At 43.4% G+C, this 19,876-nt stretch overlaps 2 protein-coding genes across 2 annotated transcripts in view; one reads left to right on the top strand and one right to left on the bottom strand.

The window, feature by feature from the left end:
* CDH23 (cadherin related 23) overlaps positions 1–1,039 on the top strand; it is a 453,381-nt gene extending 452,342 nt beyond the window's left edge. Inside the window, exon 69 of the mRNA XM_066621404.1 lies at positions 713–1,039. Within this exon, the coding sequence (XP_066477501.1) occupies positions 713–1,039 (327 nt within the window). The remainder of the gene's footprint in view (positions 1–712) is intronic.
* A 3,773-nt stretch (positions 1,040–4,812) lies between these two features.
* LOC136645161 (prosaposin-like) overlaps positions 4,813–19,876 on the bottom strand; it is a 41,171-nt gene continuing 26,107 nt past the window's right edge. Inside the window, exons 5-14 of the mRNA XM_066621403.1 lie at positions 16,270–16,464; positions 14,910–15,053; positions 13,663–13,722; positions 13,055–13,159; positions 11,899–11,994; positions 10,746–10,929; positions 8,200–8,381; positions 6,667–6,747; positions 5,591–5,692; positions 4,813–4,912 (exon numbers count right to left, since the gene is read on the bottom strand). Of these exons, the coding sequence (XP_066477500.1) occupies positions 4,877–4,912; positions 5,591–5,692; positions 6,667–6,747; positions 8,200–8,381; positions 10,746–10,929; positions 11,899–11,994; positions 13,055–13,159; positions 13,663–13,722; positions 14,910–15,053; positions 16,270–16,464 (1,185 nt within the window). The 3' untranslated portion in view covers positions 4,813–4,876. The remainder of the gene's footprint in view (positions 4,913–5,590; positions 5,693–6,666; positions 6,748–8,199; positions 8,382–10,745; positions 10,930–11,898; positions 11,995–13,054; positions 13,160–13,662; positions 13,723–14,909; positions 15,054–16,269; positions 16,465–19,876) is intronic.

Below are 19,876 nucleotides of genomic sequence, written 5' to 3'. Positions count from 1 at the left end.
CTCTCTCTGGACACACCCCCAGCAGGCCCCACAGAGCTGCATCTGAAAAAGAGCTGGCACAGACCTGAGTGTCCCCTCAGGGACCATGCAGTGGCTGGGAAGATAAGCAAAGTTTTCATTACTTACCTTTTCCAGCTGGCCTGGACCCCAGTTGGCTTACTGGATGCAGCAGACACTGTGCTGATGGCCCTGCAACCAGCATGTCAGCCAGGGATAGGATTGGACTTTCAGTCTGAGCACTCCAACCAAACACATGGCTCCCACCCTAATATAAAAATGGTTTGAAGACAGTTATGTATTCCCCCCCCCCCCCAGAAATAAGTTGCACACGTTGCTCTAGCAGTCTGTTCTGAGAGTGAGAGAGCTGATGTGGAATTCTCTGGGCTGCAATAACTCCTTCATTCATTTCACGGAAGAAAGCAGGCATGTGCAGTTTTACCTCGCAAACAGAACTGGGTTCTTCTGGTGGAACAAATTGGCAGTTCAAATGTGCAAAAGTTTTCATGCTTTGAATACACAGAATTTTCTCAAAGGGGTGGGGTGACTGGATTCTAGGTATTACTTGAGTTTTCATAAAAAGCTGGGACCCATTTATGCTGGCCCAGAACTAGCACACAAAGGGAAATTTCCTTCAGTTGAAAACAACCTATTGCAGTGGGCTACAGAAATGGAGCACAGTATGGTGTGTTTACTTCAATTTGGTTTTTTCCAGCTAATCCAGAATGATTTGGATGAGGATGAAGAGCAAAGGAGTCCAAGCCAGGGGAGCCTCCGCTTCCGGCATAAACAGCCCATTGAACTCAAGGGACCTGACGGGATCCATGTGGTCCATGGCAGCACTGGCACTCTGCTAACCTCTGACCTCAACAGCCTCCCTGAGGATGACCAGAAAGTGCTAGGCCGCTCCTTAGAGACACTAACTGCAGATGGCGGGGCATACTGTGACAGAAATGCCCGCACCGAGTCTGCCAAGTCCACCCCTATGCACAAGATGAGGGAAGTGATCATGGAGAGCCCACTGGAAATCACAGAGTTATGACTAGAAGTGGCATCACTGGTGTAGCACTCCAAGGAAGCTTGGGCCCACTCAGACTGTTGCCACGAGAAGAAAAGCGCTGACCAAGGGACAAAGGTGGCAGAAGAAAGTTCAGTAGCCTAGGTCACCAGTGCCTAGCCACCATCTGTTCCAGAAAGTCTGACCAAGATAGCCAACTGTTTTGTTATGGCAGCCTTGGGGAGCCTAACTCCAGGGGGAAGGTTCTCAGGACTGTTTGCTTTTACCAGGCACTCACATCATTAAAGTCATAACTTTTTTAATTTTATTTTTTTAAATATAAAGTGTTTTAAAAAAAGCAGTGGGAGACCCTGAGGCACAAATCTGAGGTTAAAAATGCAATAATCATTGTGCCATCTCCCATCAGTGGAGTTGACTCTCCAGCATATCCTGGGTTGCATTGATATGTTTGCCCACCATTTGCAGCCCAGGAATGTATTCCACTGGGATGGCAGAGAAAAGATGGCTGCCTACTCAGTACAGCTAGGCTTATCCTGGGACTGTCAACTCACACATGGGGATTGTGTGATAAAGGTCAGGAAACCCCACAAAGCTGCTTGGCATTAATCTGTGTTGTCAGTTTTCAAGAAGGGAAAATACCAACCCTGAAGCCATTTCTCCATTTGCTGATTTACCAAAATACTGCAGCATCAGAAGAAAGCATCAGAGTGACATTCATTCAGGTTCTGAACGTAGCGTGTCTGTGTGTGATTTTTCTTCTTTTTGGTTTCAAACGGTAAAATGTTGAGAGTTTTTGGAATGGTCTGTCACAGGAACCGGAAATACACTATACATGAATTTGGTTAAGCTGTGTTTTATCTTTCTCTTTCAACATATCTTAGCGATCTTCTCACCTTGGGCATAGTTTTCAGTGCTTGTTTGGGTTGCTTGCATGCCACTAACTACGAGCAGAGGGATCTGAGCAATAATTGTGCTCATAAAGACACCATCATGTACATTCCTTCTCCATAAAACTAGCAAAGATGGGAATGATGAGTGTGCCTTCCTTAGGGTTGTGTATAGGACATGCACATATGCAGGCACACACAAACTTCTGCAGTCTGAATGCATTAAGCATCAATCTCTACATCAATCTCATGTTTTCAGAGAATTTTTCATAGAAGTTAACTAGGTATATAGTTAAGAGTACCAAGAGAGAACATGAAGAAATAGCCATGCAGACAAACTATGCAGGCTGGAATCTGACTTTTAAAAATGACAGGGGGTTTTCTCAAGAGCCCAACTTCTGTGCTAGAGTTCATATTCCACACACTGGCTGCAACGCAGAGACCTTCAAGGCTACGTTTCAAAACATTTGACTTGTTTTCTTTGAGCTGCCCTGCCCTTCTGTGCAGAAAAAGTAGTCAGAAGTTTTGTTGGACACAGATCTCAGGATTGTGAGCTTAACCCATACAAAACAGAAAACATGACGACCTGTCCATTCCATGGCATCACCCCTTTAGGATTCCTGGCCATTCCTTTTGGATTCAGTGTTGGTAATGAAATATATTGTGTGTTTTAAACATCCAGCCTTCCAAAACAGCTGGAAAGACTTGTCTTTGTTATATCACTTGTGTCAGAGTAGTACAGGAAACATGTTTTTCGCATGTTGGCTGAACCAAGGGCCTAACATTTTTGTTTAAAAAACAACAACATTGAATGTAAAATTTGTAGTAGTTATTTAATGTTTTAAGTTACAGAAGTCTTGGTAGACTGCTCATGATGATGATCTTTTAGGATCAACTGGATATTTTCTCACCATATATCCTGAATACATTCTAAAGTCTTTTAGTCTCAACAGAGAATAGGCTCTTTTAGCTTTAACAGTGGTGTAGAAGAGGGAAGCATGGTGGATGGCAAAATTTTTCACCCCTGTATCACTGTGACCTGGCAGTGCACCTTTTCAAAATGTCCTCTAATAGGCAACTCTTAGAAGCATACATTCAGTGTTTACCAAGAAATATGGCATTTGTATAGCTTTGTGAGACTACTCGTACTTTCAATTGCAAGTTATAACAAAAGTAAGCCAATAGATTTGGGTATTGTATTTAAACATATACTGATAAGTCAGCCACAAAGCACTAACTCTAACGTGTTCTAAAAGGTTGTTGTTGCTCTCCTGCCTCCTGAGCACATCCCCCTTCTCCTGCAGTACATAGAAATCCCACACGAAACTGTTCACTGCCCAGCAACTTAGGCTATATTAAAAGCAGGAGCACCTGTCACATGGTCTCCTTGTGGTCTCTGTGCACATAGAGTTCTGTGCACTCAAAATAGAGTTCTGAGCATGTGCAAAACTCCACTTCCATATATGTGCTCGGAAGACAAAACTCTAGTTACAAGTAAGCAACTTATTCTTTCCTTGATGGTTGTCTTTTAAATGCTAAGCACTTTCCGCAGTCCGAGCCCATCAATTCCAATAGAAAAGTAACAGATATGGTTTTCTGTGCTAATGAATTAAAATTCCAGGATACCTAATCCCCACAACCCTGCAAAACAGAGTTTTGTGAGGCTGCATACTTCAAATGTGCATATGTATCAATGTCATGTGAATACACAGCTAGAGTGGGGTCAGTGTCAGTTGATCTGAAACCATTATACTTTACAAAAAAATGTAGCAAAACCTCCCACTATCCACCCATGTTCCACATGCACATTCAAGCAAGAACAATAATTTTTTTTTAAAAACATTTTCATTGGGCAGCCTGTCTGTACTACAAGCTTAAGCAAGTCTACTTGGCATAGGAATTTGAGCTGTGTGAAGGGGCTGCAGATCTCTTAGCCCAAATTCTCAGCAGCCTTAGGGCCAGACAATGATAAATGAGGTGGAAAGGTATACTAATTTTCCTCCAGGTGTCATATAGAAAAGGTGAACTGTGAAAATACCCAAAGTCTGTAAGTATACATGGTTCCATGAACAATCTCTGGCATCTTCAGTTAGATAATTTCAAATAGCAAGACTAAAAAAGTGATTTGTGTGAGACCTTGGAGAGCTGCTAGGTTAGATGAACAATGGGCTATGGCCGGTGGCAGCTCCTTTTACCCTAAAACTTGCATTCTTATCAAAAGGGGAACTTTCACAATTCATGTTATGTAAAATATGAAGAAAAGTCTCTTTGTAGAGCCCTGTCCACCTCAAGAATGGTCAAATTCCTTGGCTGTCAGACAGCTGCAATTCCCAGATCTCTTTGAGGAAAGGTATAACAAATTAAAGCAATGCAGACGTTATTTAAATATATAGCATCAATGCAATGTGAAAAGGCTAGATCTATAGCACTTATGAAAGACAGAGGCCTCACTCAGCTCAGTGAAGAGCTATCCATTTAGATCCACTGAGTTTATGGCCGCTGCTGCCTCTTATCATGCCAGTCCTCAACCATTCCCCCCAAGTTATACAAGAACATATTCAAAATTCCTTTGCAAGCTATTATGAGATAGAAGGCACTAGAAGGGCCTCAATTTAGGTAGCCCGCACTGATTGTTATCAGTCCTGAAGCAACATTCACATTAACATAAAACATATTCTAAGAAAGTTCTCACCCGCTCGAATACATTCAGTCTCCCATCCCAGCCTCTCTTTCCCCACCACGGCTCAAAAGACAAAACTAAATTAATGATGACATAGAGCATCATGCACAAATGATAATAAATGATACATTTTTCCTTTTTTGCAATGTAGACACCCAAAGGGCCAAAACGAAGTGGGTAAAGGGAGAGGGGAAGGTCTTCCAAGCTTTAGACATTTCACTATTTCTCATCTACTCAATTCCAGTTTGCATCCATCAAAACCAGAGCCAAAGTTCTTCCACTGAATGGGTTCCTCTAGTTCCATATATGACGTTTGCAGTATTCAGTGGCCTGTGAGAAAGAAAGGGACTGTTGAAAGGAAAGCCATTTTCAATTCATGCCACAACTGGGGGGTGAGCTACTATACATTATGTTAAACCTAATATAGGAAGTAAACTGGATTCATAGCATCAGGGTTGGAAGGGACCTGTGAGATCATCAACACATGCCCCAGCAATATTTTCCCACTAAAAAACACACAACATAGCCGCTTCAGGGCGGAAGATGTCCAACAGAAAAATGACAGGAGTGGAATGTTGAACTGCCCCCTCCCCATTTGCCAGTGTCCCAATCTGGATTGGGGTCTCTGTGGCTGATTTTTTTAAAAATAATATACAAACAGACATTTTGGTTCATGTCCTGCATTAAGTCTCTCTCTTAATGCTCTTAATAAAGCTTAGCAAAACTATGTAGCTTGACCCTGATATGAACATGCTGAAAGGGCTTGGAGAAGCAAAGTGTATCAGAAGTTCAACAGGGTTGGTCAACTTGTTATAGAATTTAATTTTCAATTAATCTGACTTTTCATTAATTCATTCCGTTTATATTTAAACTGTGTATGCGACAAACCCGCAAGAGAGATTTGCGCAGATAATTAGTGGATGCTAATAGAGTTTGAATACCTCTAAGTTGGATGCTAAGAGAGTTTGAATACCTCTTTTGCTCTTTGGAGAATCTTTCCTTACATACCTGGCACTGAGCTGCATTTTCTACATTCTTACACCAGTACTTAGGGCCCCAAGAACAGGCTTCCACACCAATAAGATGGGACTCAGGACAGGCACCTATTTTCTGTGTGAAGAAAGAATGGAGGGTGTAAAGGGGGGAGGCAATTACACATACGTAGCTACTATCCCCATACTCCTAACTCAACTTTGCACTGGTTCTACTTCTCTAAGCAGCAGGAAATATCAGAGCACCCTTAAAGGATCAATTTCTTTGTGAAGAGAGGGAGGGACTCAAAACGGAACATCATTCATTCATTCACTCACAATGCCTGTTTGTAAATATACTATAGCAGAGCTGATGGAAAGCAAGTTGGCATATGGACAATGTTATCTTAAAGCAACATCAGTTCACTAATTCTGTTTGGGGGGGGCGGGGGGTCCCTAGCTAGAGACCTCATCTTAACTTTCCCAATCGACTCCAAAATTCAGAATTGCTTCTCTTTTCTCTGACTACATTAAAAGCTTGACCCCTTTCCAGGTCTTTTAGCTTATGCTCCATACACAAACTGGGAAATCAGTTTCACACGCTTCTCCTATCTTGCAGGTGGGTGTCCGTCACCCTTCGCAGTGGCCAAGGTGATCTGCCTTGATATTCCATTCATGAGTCGTCATGCCAAAGAGAGACTTTTAGCAGCAAGATAGCATGACCCACAACAATATCACAGACTCTCCCATGTTGCCACAATGTTTCCAGCTTAAACTGAGAATAAACTTAGAGATAAAAGGAGTCAAAATAAGCACCTTTCTTACAGGCTACTTCTCCTTCCACACCTACTGCACATTTCTTAACTGAATACGAAAGAGCAAAAAACAAAAACAAAGCAAAAAAACCATGCCTTACTATTTCCTCCAAATGCTGACATTCTCACTACAGTGAAAGGGGAAATTTTGACAGATTATCTTTCCCTTCAACCTTACAGACCAACTAAAGTCTAATTTGTTACTTCACAGGATTGGGAAGCCTTGCAAATCTCCAAGAACTAAACTGATGGTTAGAGATGGCTCTTGAGTCTTAGTCAGCTTTATAACATGACTTACAGTGCAGAAAAATGTTGGTTCCAAGACCTGCATGAGAAGGTGCAGGGCGGTGGGTTCATATTGCATCACAAGCTCATCACACTGTAAAAAAAGCAAAAGCAGTGAGGCTGGTCCTTTGCTGGGTGCAGCTCCCCAAGAGTGAAATCACTGGGCCTACATTTACAGGGACTAGGTATGCACAGAACTCACCCCACCCCAAGAAACTTCACAAATCTCACTGAAATTCCTTTCACTCCCCATAATTCCTTAATTCAGTGCTTCCCAAATTCCAACAAGAGAGTTGGGAGCTCCATGTGTGCAGGGGAGAGGGGGAAGGCAGCAACACAATCCCCAGGAACATGCTGCTGCCGGGAAGAAGGGGGGATTTAAACTTACCTGAGGGACTGCCGGCCTCCAGGGGAGTGCAGGGAGCCCTGCAGATGCTTCTACAGGGCAACCCATGCTTCCAAAATAGTAAAAAAAGATCAAAAACCACTTCCTGTTTTTGATTGAAAACAGGAAGTGGTTTTCGATTTATTTATTTTTTACTGTTTTGGAGGCTTGGGGAGCCCTGCAGAGGTGTCTCAGGGAAGTTTATAAACCCCTCCTCCTGGGGATCATGTTGCTGCCTTCCCCTTCCCAGAGAGATAGATAAGTGCTTCCCTGGCTGGTAGGCTGCGACCCACCAGTTTGGGAACCACTGCATATATTGTTTTCCTGAGCACGAACCAATAAATTGGCCTCAGCATTAGGCTTATTAATTGTTTTTGCTCCACTCAGGATTACTTGAATGTTCGCTCAAGGCAGGAAATTTCAAATTGCCACAGAATTTAGCCAAAGTTTGGTAGCAACTGGAAAAGGGGTGCCATTTTTTTTACAGATGCATTTCATAATAAGAATAATTTAAGGAAATTGCACCCCTTTTTCTTTTGCTTGCAAGATAAGCATAGCCGTGTAGCTTAAGATAGATTTATGGTCAATGCAATCCTGCAATCCACCAGCATATCCTGTGATCTGCTGGCACAACAGCAGCTTTGTAGAGCTACAGCAAGCACAAAGCCGGGGAGGCCTCACATGGGCACCAGTGGCTTGTAGATCATCCATTGTGCCAGGAATGTTGGCAGTGCGAAAGGATCATGTGAAGAACAGGGAGCTTGGGGGCTGGGGGTGGAGGAGGAGGATCTTGGCAGCAGCAGTGGCCACTGAGATCCTATACCCCCAGCCCAGGGCCAACATGTCGCCTTGAACATACTGGATTTAGGCCAGCAAAATAGCTGGCATAAATCGGAGTAGGCCCCTTGGAGGTCAAAAAGCAGCAGAGTAGGTAAGTATCTCCTTTCCGCTTCTGCCTAAGCCCCAGATGACCCATGAGATGCAGCAGCCACTGCACCAACAGCCTTGCATCATGCAGGCTGGCCCTTGATGAGATTGGGCCATGAGATATAAATAGATAAGATAAAGAATGGAGACCAGAGAACTCTATCTGCTTTTCACCTTCTCTCATCCAACTGACTGCAACTCCTTAGAAGACTCTGGGGTATTCAACAAACTTACGGGATTCACGAAAACCTCAGGCAGTAATTTGCAACTTCTGACAAGCATAGCTCCAATTGCTGCTTGCATTTCATTGCTCTCAAGTTCATCATCGACGTATTTGATGAGAAGTGTACACACACTGCAGTATTCACTAGCGCCGCGTTCCATAATTTGTGATATTTTCTCCAGAGTCGAGTTCTCTGAAGAAAAATGAGGTTTCATTAGAAAGTTTGCAACTTGGAAATCCCACCTTTTTAAAAAAAAATGACCTAAAGTCTTCCAAGATGGCTAAAAGCAAAACTTAGAGCCATCAGGTCAAAACATAAAAAGCAATAAAGCTATAAAAACCACAATAAAATGGCAATAGAAACAGTAGCGTAAAAATAAAAGCAATGTCCAAGTACATCATTTATTAACAGTTTGGGAGAAGATTGTTTTTCTCTGGTGTCCAAAGGTTAACAAAGTAGGTGCCAGCTGAGTGTCTATGGGAGGCATGTTCCATAACTGGGGCACCATCACCGAGAAGACCCTGTCTCAGGGTATTACACTCTTAACGTGAAAAGATGGGATACCTAAGATAGGGCCTTTGACAAAGATTTCAAATTGGACAGATTCAAATGAGAACATGCAATTCTCCAGTTGCACAGTACCATATTCATTATAGGTCAAAAATAGCACTGTGAATTGTACCCTATAACAAAGTGAAAGTAAAGTCAGCCCAATTCTATCCCATGCTGGCACACAGGATGCAGCCCTGCAGGTGTGCAGCCACTATATCCCCCTCACTGTAACCCCAGCCTCTGCTTGGTCCCCTGTGGGACTCCTCACATCTACACCAGCTCTTTTCCTGGAGTAGATCTGAGGATACTGCCGGGGCATGTCAGGCCCAAGATGAGGGTTTGGTTATGGTGGACACCAGTGCTGCTGCAATCCACCACAATTCACCCTGACTTATCCCTGTTCCCAACTCCTTTTTGGATTCTAAGAACATAAGAACAGGCCCACTGGATCAGGCCATAGGCCCATCTAGTCCAGCTTCCTGTATCTCAGAGTGGCCACCAAATGCCCCAGGGAGCACACAAGATAACAAGAGACGTACCACTCCTTGCATCTGGCAATCTGAGGTAATCTACTTCTAAAATCAGGAGGTTGCACATACACATCATGGCTTGCAACCCGTGATGTACTTTTCCTCCAGAAACTTGTCCAATCCCCTTTTAAAGGCGTCTAGGCTAGACGCCATCACCACATCCTGTGGCAAGGAGTTCCACAGACTAACTACACGCTGAGTAAAGAAATATTTTCTTTTGCCTGTCCTAACTTTCCCAACAGTCAGTTTTAGCAGATGTCCCTGGTTCTAGGGTTATGTGCGAGGGAAAAGAGCATCTCTCTATCTACTCTATCCATCCCCTGCATAATTTTGTATGTCTCAATCGTATCCCCCCTCAGGTGCCTTTTTTCTAGACCAGTGATTTTCAAACTTTTTCATCTCACGGCACACTGACAAGGCACTAAAATGGTCAAGGCACACCACCAGGTTTTTGACAATTGACAAGGCACACCATGCTGCCAGTGGGGCTCACATCTCCCATTGGCCCTATTAATAAATGACCTTCCCCCAAATTCCTGTGGCACACCTGTGAACTACTCAGAGCACACCAGTGTGCCACGGCACACTGAAAATGGCTGTTCTAGACTGAAGAGCCCCAAGTACTATGGCCTTTGCTCATAAGGTAGGTACCCCAGCCCAGTAATCATTTTAGTCGCTCTTTTTTGCACCTTTTCCATTTTCACGATATCCTTTTTGAGATGTGGCAAACAGAACTGGACTCAATACTCCAGATGTGGCCTTACCATCGATTTGTACAATGGCTTTATAATATTAGCTGTTTTGTTCTCAATACCTTTCTAATGATCCCAAGCATAGAATTAGCGTTTTTCACCACTGCCGCACATTGGGTCCACACTTTCATCAAGCTGTCTGCCCCAAGATCCCTCTCCTGATCTGTCACAGACAGCTCAGAATCCATTAGCCTGTATGTGAAGTTCTGATTTTTTTGCCCCTATGTGCATGACTTTACTTACATTGAAACACATCTGGCATTTTGCTGCCCAGTCTCCCTGTTTGGAGAGATCTGTCTAGAGCTCTTCACAATCTCTTCTGGTCTTCAGCACTCAAAACAGTTTTGTGTTGTCTGCAAACCTTGCTGCTTCTCTACTGGCAGAAATCCATTGGCAGCTGGACTGCATGATGCCAATGGTGGTGCTTGAATGTCTGGCCTTTGCACCAGTGGCAGTGCACTGCAGACTGGTGGAGAGGATGCCAAGCCAGCATACTTTATAGTATGTCAGCATACTGCAAGGTTGGGAATGGGCCATTAGAAATATTCCAACAGCCAGTTCCATTCAGTAATCCGGTGGCCATATTCTGAACAAACTGAAATTTCTGAATAGTCATCAAGGTCAGACAACCATACAATCCATTGCAGTCCACACAACTTCAGGACCTGCCTTCACAAGCAAGCTCTGTATCAACATGATAAATGCTCAAATGAATGACCTACCAGTGCTTAAAGAGATGCCTTTGGGACAAAATTTCAGCATGATGCACACATTTTCAGGTTTCGTTGCATCCAGGAGCATGACAAGAACAGCCTTCCCATAGGAGTCAACAAAGTCCTGACACTCGTTTAACATTTTATGGGGCAGTAAAGTACAGACTTTTGTCAACTGATGAACTATTTGCTCCTGAAACATAAAAGCAGAAATGTTTGGTGGGGGTGGAGGGGAGAGAAGAAGCTAAACTCTAGTGGTGATGTAAATACTGCACCCTGGGAGAAGGCAGCAATCATGCCTTTCCTCCTTCATAAAGAGCAGCGTAGTTAAAGGCTTCCTTTTACTTGCATGTAGCAACAGTGTAATAGGGCCGTGGGTCAAGTCAGGTCCTTGGCACAAAGGGAGAGGGCATTTACTCCCCTTCCATTTTCTTGCTGAAGATCAGATCCCCAAAGTTGCTATTTAACTCTTAAAATGCTAACATAGGAAGGACAATTTAAAAAGGAAGGACAATTTTCGCAGGAAAATGGCACAGAGCAGGGCCTAGGAGAGGGGGGTAAAAGGGGTAATTTGTATCTGGACTCAAAGTCAAAGGGGGCCCAGGAGCGAAAGGAGGGGGCCCAGAAATTTCCTGGGATCTGACATTTTCCTATTAAGTCAGATTTGTTGCCCAGACGGGATGCTGGGGACACTACCATGAGTGTGTAGCTGCAGCTACCGCAGCTACTGGCAAGCCATATATGCTGGGCCAAGAAATGCATACATGGCATTCCTTAACACAGTGGGAGAAAACTAAACGTGATTTATGGCACGTTTGCGACCCTCCCAGGCCAGCACAAGGGACTTGCGCCGGCTGTAAGCACAGTTAGGATTGTGCTCTCAAGCGTACAGGAGTCCTCTCTAAACCCACTTACATGTTCATACCAATCATAGACCAAGATGGGAGGCTCCTTACAAGTGGAAACTGACCAACTCAAAGCAGTATGTGAAGAATTTCCCATAATAAGGAAACTTGTATGGTGGAAATCAAGCCTCTAAATCCTGCTTTCGCCATAGCAGCAGTAGCACAAGCTCCAAACACGAAAGCAGTGGTGAGGGTTTTGAGAGCGATCGCCCTCCACCCTGCCCCAACACAAGAGGTGCTTCCTCAGCCTTACTTACTTCTGTTAGATTGTTCTCCACCATGCTCTCCAGTATGATGACCACATCCTTGCAAATGGGACACACCAAATGGATCTTGTCTTCACCTTCAGTTTTCTGCAGGATGCATGTTTTTAAAACATTAAAACATGATATGCAACAACTTTGCAGTAAAATCCTATTCACTAGGGCTGAGCTAACAGTAAGTGTTTCAAGAACACCATGAAGTCACCATCCCTTTTCAACACCTGTTTAGATAGAAGTATACAGGAAGCACTGCTCTCATTCTGAATCCCATTCATTTGCTCTCAGTGACCAAATCTAGCAACATCACTCTGACCCAAATCCTAACCAACTTTCCAGCACTGGTATAGCTGTGACAATGGAACGTGTGCTGTATCCTGCAGTTGGGTGGCAGTCATGGAGGCTTCCTCAAAATCAGGGAATGTTTGTTCCCTTGCCTCGGAGCTGCATTGCTCTTACTTCAGTGCTGGAAAGTGGGTTAAGACTGTGCCCTCTGTTCCTTATGTGCCTCAAATTGCACCCTGCATCAATGTGATCAGCCTAGGAAGAACTGCTCTCACTACAGTGGGGAGGGGTGGAATAGGAAAACTAAGGTTAATCAGAAGGGTACATGTATTTCTAGGGGAGAGGGGTGATTGGGACTTCCTAACTACAGGTATTTGAAATATCAGTATATGAATGTATTAGTATATACGGTACAGTGAGACTAGAACAGCCAGAATATATCTTTTAAATGAGATTGAGCAAACATTCTGAAAAACCCTGGTAAAAGATTCACTGTGGTTAAAGAAATCTAGAGAGGAGGCATATACTCTGAAGATATAATAATGCTATGCTTGAAGTCTGGGATTAGCACCACCCTGTCCAAAAGCACCCCCAGAAATCCAAATAGAGGAGCATTGGCACAGCCCTACTAATTACTTTCTAAATGAGGTACAGCTTATTCCATAATGTTTCTCTAAGTCCCATGGAGACATAGAGAATGGCTTTTGGACAGGAATCTTTCAAAAATAAGCAACCCAGATGACCAGAGAATTCAAAGAATGCTTCTCCTTATCCAGGATGCTTCTGGATCTCTTCTTAAACAAACAAACAAAAATCCCCCCCCAAGCTACTATTTGTTATGGGAAAGAAGATGCTCAGTCAACTTTACCTCTGTGCCCTCTGATGAATTCAGATGATGAGGGTGGTTAGCAGCAGGCACCAAAGTTTTTGCAGAGTCACAGAATCCAACTTCATTACAAATAGTCTTTGATTTCTAAAAACAGGAACAGTTTCATTAGAAACCAAACTTCAATGCCACCTTAAAATACTATATTCACAAATGCAAAGGCCAAAGCTTTCCTCTCCCTTCCCCCTTTGTGAGGATGGGCATATCTTTGACATTAAAGGGGGTGGGCCCAGCCTTCCCCTGGATGAGGTCGAGTTGTCAGAAAAACACAATGCAACAAAATGGGAGCTCTGCCTTTGAGCAGGCATCACTTAAATTTGATCCTACCTCTTTATAGTAGAGGATGCCTAGTAACCAAGCTCACTTTGGATTTACAGCGAAGTTAATATGGAATAGTGGCCAATGTTTCCTGCAGGTCTAGTATCTGGGAAACCTTGAATCAGGGAAGGTTGATTTTTAACTCAGAAACTAGCTGAGAAGCAGGATATGAATGTCATATAAAGAATGTCAGCGAATGTATCTACTATAACTATATCATAATGAACGAATATATTTATTAATTTATACATATGTCATTGCAATCAACTTACCAGTATGCTTGCTAGCAACTGAACAAAGACACCAGTGTATTGAAAGACATACTTCTTGCACTGTGGAAGAAAAACACACCTTCAGTAATTTACTAACAAAGCAACCAATCATCAGCTATTCATGGCACACCTTGAAGAGTTCTACTTCAGTTCCAGAGCACTAAAGGTTCTCAGAATCTCTCATGCTGCAGATAATTTGTTACAGAATTCTGTTTAAGATCAGTCAAAAATATAGGTTCAGATGTCAGGCAGAGCCATAGTTTATCATGCAAATGTCTGAACTGGGACCTTTAACTCATTACGATTTAATCTGGGCAAACAAACCAGGATGAAACCATGACCTGAACCCATAATTTGAGGTATGTGTGTTAACTGGAGTTTATTCCTAGCTATGATTTTGCATAATCTCTGAACTAAGAATTTTGGCTTAATCTAGGCTTGTTTCCATGACTTCGTCCTTGCAGTGCTGGCTTCTGCAGAGATGCCAGGAAGGTCAGCAAGGGAAGTGACACACACTATGCTGCAAACTTCTCTCATTGGCACTGCCTCACAACTACTCTATCCCTTTTGTCTGCCTAACAACATGTTCACTCACATGCCTTCTCCTCAATTAAAAATTCTTAGGCAGGCTCTCCTCCACTTAGCCATCTCTCCAAATAAGTGTGAATATTTATTCACATACCATCCTAACAGAAAATATTTTAATCTCTTTTTGGTGCAAGACGTGAGGTGGAAAACGGGGAAGAAATAACTAACTTGTGACAGTGAATGTTGGCTTACATGCCTTCCTTCAACTGAGGACCAATGTGAAAAAGAGGAACCGATGATGCAACAGCTGGAGAGAGCTAAGAAGTTTGAGATTGCACTGGCCCGTTCATCAGAGGAACGGGGAAGGGATCCAAACCAGAATCAGAGAGAGACAAGTCAGAATTTGTCATTACCCAACGTTTTTCACAAGCCATACTAAAAATAAGCTATGGTTCCACATTATGCCTGAACAGTATGTTCAGAAAGATCCAGTAGATAAAGCCAGGACACTTTGAGCTTTGTTTTTTAAGGCCCTTATTAATTCTAGAGCAAACAATAAGTAGCAACTCCACTGGAAAGTTGCTTTAAAATGAGACTATGACACCTTCCTCCCTCTCTAGTTCGGCAACCAAGTTCTCCAGGTGGAGACATCATTAATTGACATCAAACTTCACTGGAACAGCAGAAATCGATTTCATTTAAAAGAAAAGGCCTGTTACCTCATCTGCCATTTCAGGTGCCAGAAGGTCACAGCTTGGTTTGGCATAAGCAGCTAAAGACTGGACAAGGAAGGGGTTGTTCATCATGGCGTCCTGCATGTCCTCAACTAGCTTTTCACAATCTCTACAGGTGTTTTCCCCCTCCTGCCAGAAAACAGAACAAAGAGTTAATCCATCTTATATAAACCAGTGCTGCCAGAGCTTCTCTGACAAAGGAGACATTAAGAAATGTTATTTTAAAATGCTATAGCCTTAAAACAAACAAAAACTTTAGATATATTGAGCCATTTGACAAGTAAGAAAACCAAGTCTAAGGAAACATCCTGTTGCCAGAAGTGTCCTGCTACACAGAAGTCCTGCCTGAATGCTCTTTGCAGGTGCATTTAGTGAGCTCAAGGCAATACTTACGTTCTTCTCACAGTCAGTGAACACAAGATAAGAAATGTGTTAACATTTGTGCTCCTGTATGCATGAGCAATCCCTACCATTGACAGCAAATGCTATTTGCTTTGGCTGATGTGTATGGAAACTGCTGCTTTGGCCTGTCAATGGCTGTTTGAACAAACCAAAGTGTGCCTCAAACCCTATCAAAATAGCAGCAGAGGATCCTTGTGTTGGTTCTACAGGTGCACGAAAACCAAGCAGAAGCAGCACAAGAGCTCAAACTAATGCTTCTGGCTTTGAAAGCATATCTTATACTAGACAACTGCCCATGCTTCCTCTGTGGTAGAATCAGGTCTCTGTAGGCCAGAGTCAACATTTAATGTTAGAGCATTATCCAATAGACATTATGAAACATAATTGCTGGCCTTGTTGTAAAGCATTGTTTCTTACACAGCCTGGTGGTAGCATAAAGCCAAAAAGGCTTGAGGGAGGCAGCCATGTTTGTTGTTCACGTCTGCCCTATCTGTGTATGAAGCAGGGTGACAAATTTTACTGATGGAAGGGATACATGGATGAGGATAGTCCCCCTCCTTCTCACACCCTGGTCCATTCCTCTTGGCAAACTAGTACAGCAAACTAGGCTGGGAGAAAAGCCTGAAGCAACACAGTGCTGGAAGCAGCAGCCGGTTCACAGTAAAGGACATGCACATGGTACAGGAAGGTAGACAAACCTGAGGCACACCTGCAGCAAAATTCACACCAAACTGTGAGCAAACTGGCCTTCAGTATAAAAATTAAGTCCGTCCGTCCATCCATCAAGCTTCTAAACTATCTTTCTTCTGAAGAACCCAGATCTTGTAAGCCAAAGTACCAAAACCCTCCCCTCTCTTCCTTGTGTTCTCTGAACAGGTACTTCCTGCTTCTTTTGTGTGTTTCTGTTTAATGGGAGGAGTCAAATCAGGTTATCCATCCTCACCTGAAGCTTATGTTGGGATTCTTTTTGAGGGTACAGGAGAAGAGGTACATTGGCTATGAAGGGAGACATCAAATCAGGGAAATCCTGTTCAGGTATATCATCAGATTTTGATAGCTTCTGAAACTTCAGAGCTCCCTCAGGGTTTATGTGGTGACTGCATAACTTGAAGGCACCACACACTATTTCAGGTCTATCCTAGAAAGAGCAACAGAGACACAAATCATGCTATTAGATGACATGGTTATTCTCTAGAGTTGAAAAGAAACAAAATTATTATACAATATATGCCTTTTGTTAGTTGGGCTGCTCCCTCAAGCCTGGTTCCCATGTTATAAACCTACAAAGTCATAGGAATGCTCTTTTTTTAAGTATATACATATGCCTCGCCCCACCCCACCCCCCACATACACAAGATGGGGAAACACTGCCAAAGAAAGGATCTTTTTTTCCCATCTGTGAACCTCAGCCCATGCTCCAGACCTGCAAGCAAAATCATATGGCACAACCAGGAGCTGATTGGCATAATGTTCAGTGGTGATGTCATCACTGACCAGCCTCAGAGCAAGAGCAGTAGAGGCAGAGAGGCAAGCGAGACCCCAGCTGCTGGCACTCTCATTGACAAGGGTCAAGGCCAGGGGTGTCCAAACATTTTGGCAGGAGGGCCACATCATCTCTCTGACACTGTGTCGGGGGCAAATTAAAAATGAATTAATTTATATTTCAAATTTGAATAAATTTACATACATGAATTGATTAGAGGTAGAACTTATATGAAAGAATAAAGGTCTTGCAGTAGCTCAAGGCCTTGCACAAAGCAAGGTCAGCCTTTCCTTCGCTGCCACTGCAGCATCACAGATGTGAAACAGCAAATAGTGGAGGGAGCCCTCGTCCCACAGCTCAGGTGAGAGGTCGAACAGTCGTCCTCATGCTGAGAGCAGCTGCGTCGGGCCAGCACGGGCTCCAGCAAGTCTCCGGACGGCCAGAGGCTCATTGGAGGGCCAGACTGGGAGCCCCTGAGGGCTGCAAGTGGCCCCTGGGCCAGGGTTTGGGCACCCCTGGTCTAGGCACTTGTTACCAGCCAATAAAGGGCACACATGGGATGATGAATGGGAGAGAAGATGGAGTTGGTAACAGACAGAAAGGAACAAGAGAGGGAGAACTGGGACTTAGAAGAAATGGAGGGAAGCAGAGGAAGAGACTGCAAAGGACATAGAGGATGAGGTAAGGAAAAAGATAGATTAAGGGACAGTCTCCAGGGGCTCTCCCACAGGACTCCCCAAGCCTTGGAATGCTTAAAAATCACAACTGAAAGCCATTTCCAGTTTTTAATCACAAAGCTGCTCCTTAAGGAGCCAGGAACAAGTGTCCCTGGCTGGAGGGTTGTAGCCCACCAGTTTGGGAACCAGTTATAGAACCTCCACTGTTATGTGAAAATCTCCTTTTCCCTTCCAAGTTGTGATTTTGTATGTATTACGGACTAAAAACTCATGCAGGTCAAACCTCAGAATACAGGACACCCTTCCCCCAGTCCAAGGCCCTGGTAGAAGTCACAAGTTTGCACAACCTCTAGCAATGCAGGGATGCCTCCTGATTCAATCACTGTTATGCAAAACAAGCATGCACCTCTGGAGGAAGAAGTCTATTGTTCTATTGTACCTTTATCACTCTTAAGCTCCTTATGCAAAATGCCTCCCTCCCCCAGGAGCCCAGTCATGGCTGATACCCAGTCATCATGTTCTTGCATGCTCCACGTGCCCTACTGTGTGTAGTGAGCATGCGCATCCAGGAGGCCACATCCGGGTCATTCACATCCAGCTTCCAGGTCAGCAAAAACCCTTTAAGAGGAAGCTCCGGCCACATGGTCTCTCTCTCTCTCTCTCTCTCTCTCTCTCTCTCTCTGGCTGCCCCCTCCAAGGCAAAGGTCCTCCATGGGACTCTCCCCTCCCCAACTGCTCCCTGGGAAAGGTAACTATCCTGCGTTTCTGAAACTCTTTCCCTTCTTCCCCATCTATTCCTCCCTTCTTCCCCCATCTTTAGTTAGCAAACTGGTTTTAGCAGATTAAGAGACCCCTAAAATCCTTCCCTACAACCTATCCTTTTCTGATTCCTTCTTGGATGCACCAAATACATAGCACATGCAACCACCATAAAAGCTAGGTACATTTTTCAAGTACTAGAACCAAGAAATGTATTATGTTTACCTTTGTGTGTTTTGTAATAAAAATATAATCTTTGATTGAACATTACCTTTCTCCCAGTCTCCTCTTTAAGCTACAAGGGAATTTCTTTGCATTACGCTGTCTTGTTATCCAGCCTGCGACTCTGAGGTTTCCAAAAAGGGTAATATAATAATTCCCCTTATAACATAACAGCCCTTTTGGGTAACACCACTCCTGGGCCAGAGGTTGAAGGGAGGCTTGTAGGAAGTCTCCACCAATCTACAGTCCTTTGAAGGGAACGTGATGAGGCCCCGGGGCCCCTTTTGGCACTAGAGGCAGAGAACATCTCCACACTCTGCCCTCGAATTAGATGAACTCAGCAATAGGGGGTACTGCCCTACATTTACAGTGGGAAGTGAGTTTGGCTCTGTGATAACCCCATCCAAGATTGGGGGGGGGAGGCAACAACCACAAGGGCAGACAGAGCAAAAGCTGAAGGCAAGGAAACCCACCAGGGCTGGAGAAATGCCCTGTTTTTGACCACACTTATTTATGTTTGGATGATTAATAAACAAGAATAAGGCAGTTCCTTCAAGTTCTGTTCACTCAGTCCAATCCTTACCAGCAATCATGTCCGATCACAATCCCACCAAAGCAGACTTGCCCCATGGGGCAAGGAGGGGAGACCCCATGATTACACTATCAACTAGGTACTTTCAGTGAACATTAAAAGCATATGAGGTCTTCATTAAGGAGCCATGCTAAGCCAATATTACACGCAGGAGACTTCATTTTCTTTTTAATATGAAAAATCTTTAGTTGGAAATATTTTTCCCGAGTTGCAGGTAATATGACAAAGTCCTCATTGTCTATTGTGTGCACACTCATCCCACTATCATCACCTCTAGTCAAACAGGTTTTGCAAGATTTTGGATTGCTTGAAAAATTATTTGACTAGAGACAGCTGTGGAAAAAAAATTGTGGCAGAGACATGACCCTGGAAGTAAAGTGTCTATTGCAATTGTCAATTTTCTTAAAAACTGTCTTCCTCCAACCAACCCTAGAGAATTTGGCAACATTCCCTCACAAGACCAAGCAAGTTTCCATCAAAAGTGTTTCAAACTAAAAGACAAAGACATCTGATTGAAAGAAAATCTTTACAATTCAGAAGGCCCAATTTCCAGTTAAGAATTCACATAATTCAAAATCATTTACTCTCATTGGAAAAATCATGACAAGTCAGATGTGAGGGTATTTTAAAAATTGGAATTTTTAAACCCCCTATTTTTTCAGGTTGACAAGAACCAAATTGCTATGATGTCACTAACTGAATTTTTACTATGCTTATCTTGCTTAATTTAAAGCTTGTTACAGATCAACCTTGTTTCATCTCCTCTTGTAAATTCACTCTGCCATTTAAAGTTTTTCTAAATAGTCATACAGTATCT

Source organism: Tiliqua scincoides, chromosome 3, assembly GCF_035046505.1.
Source record: "Tiliqua scincoides isolate rTilSci1 chromosome 3, rTilSci1.hap2, whole genome shotgun sequence".
In the NCBI taxonomy this organism is placed as follows: domain Eukaryota; kingdom Metazoa; phylum Chordata; class Lepidosauria; order Squamata; family Scincidae; genus Tiliqua; species Tiliqua scincoides.
Note: the sequence above shows the minus strand (reverse complement) of the source record. Positions and strands in the feature narration are given on the sequence as shown.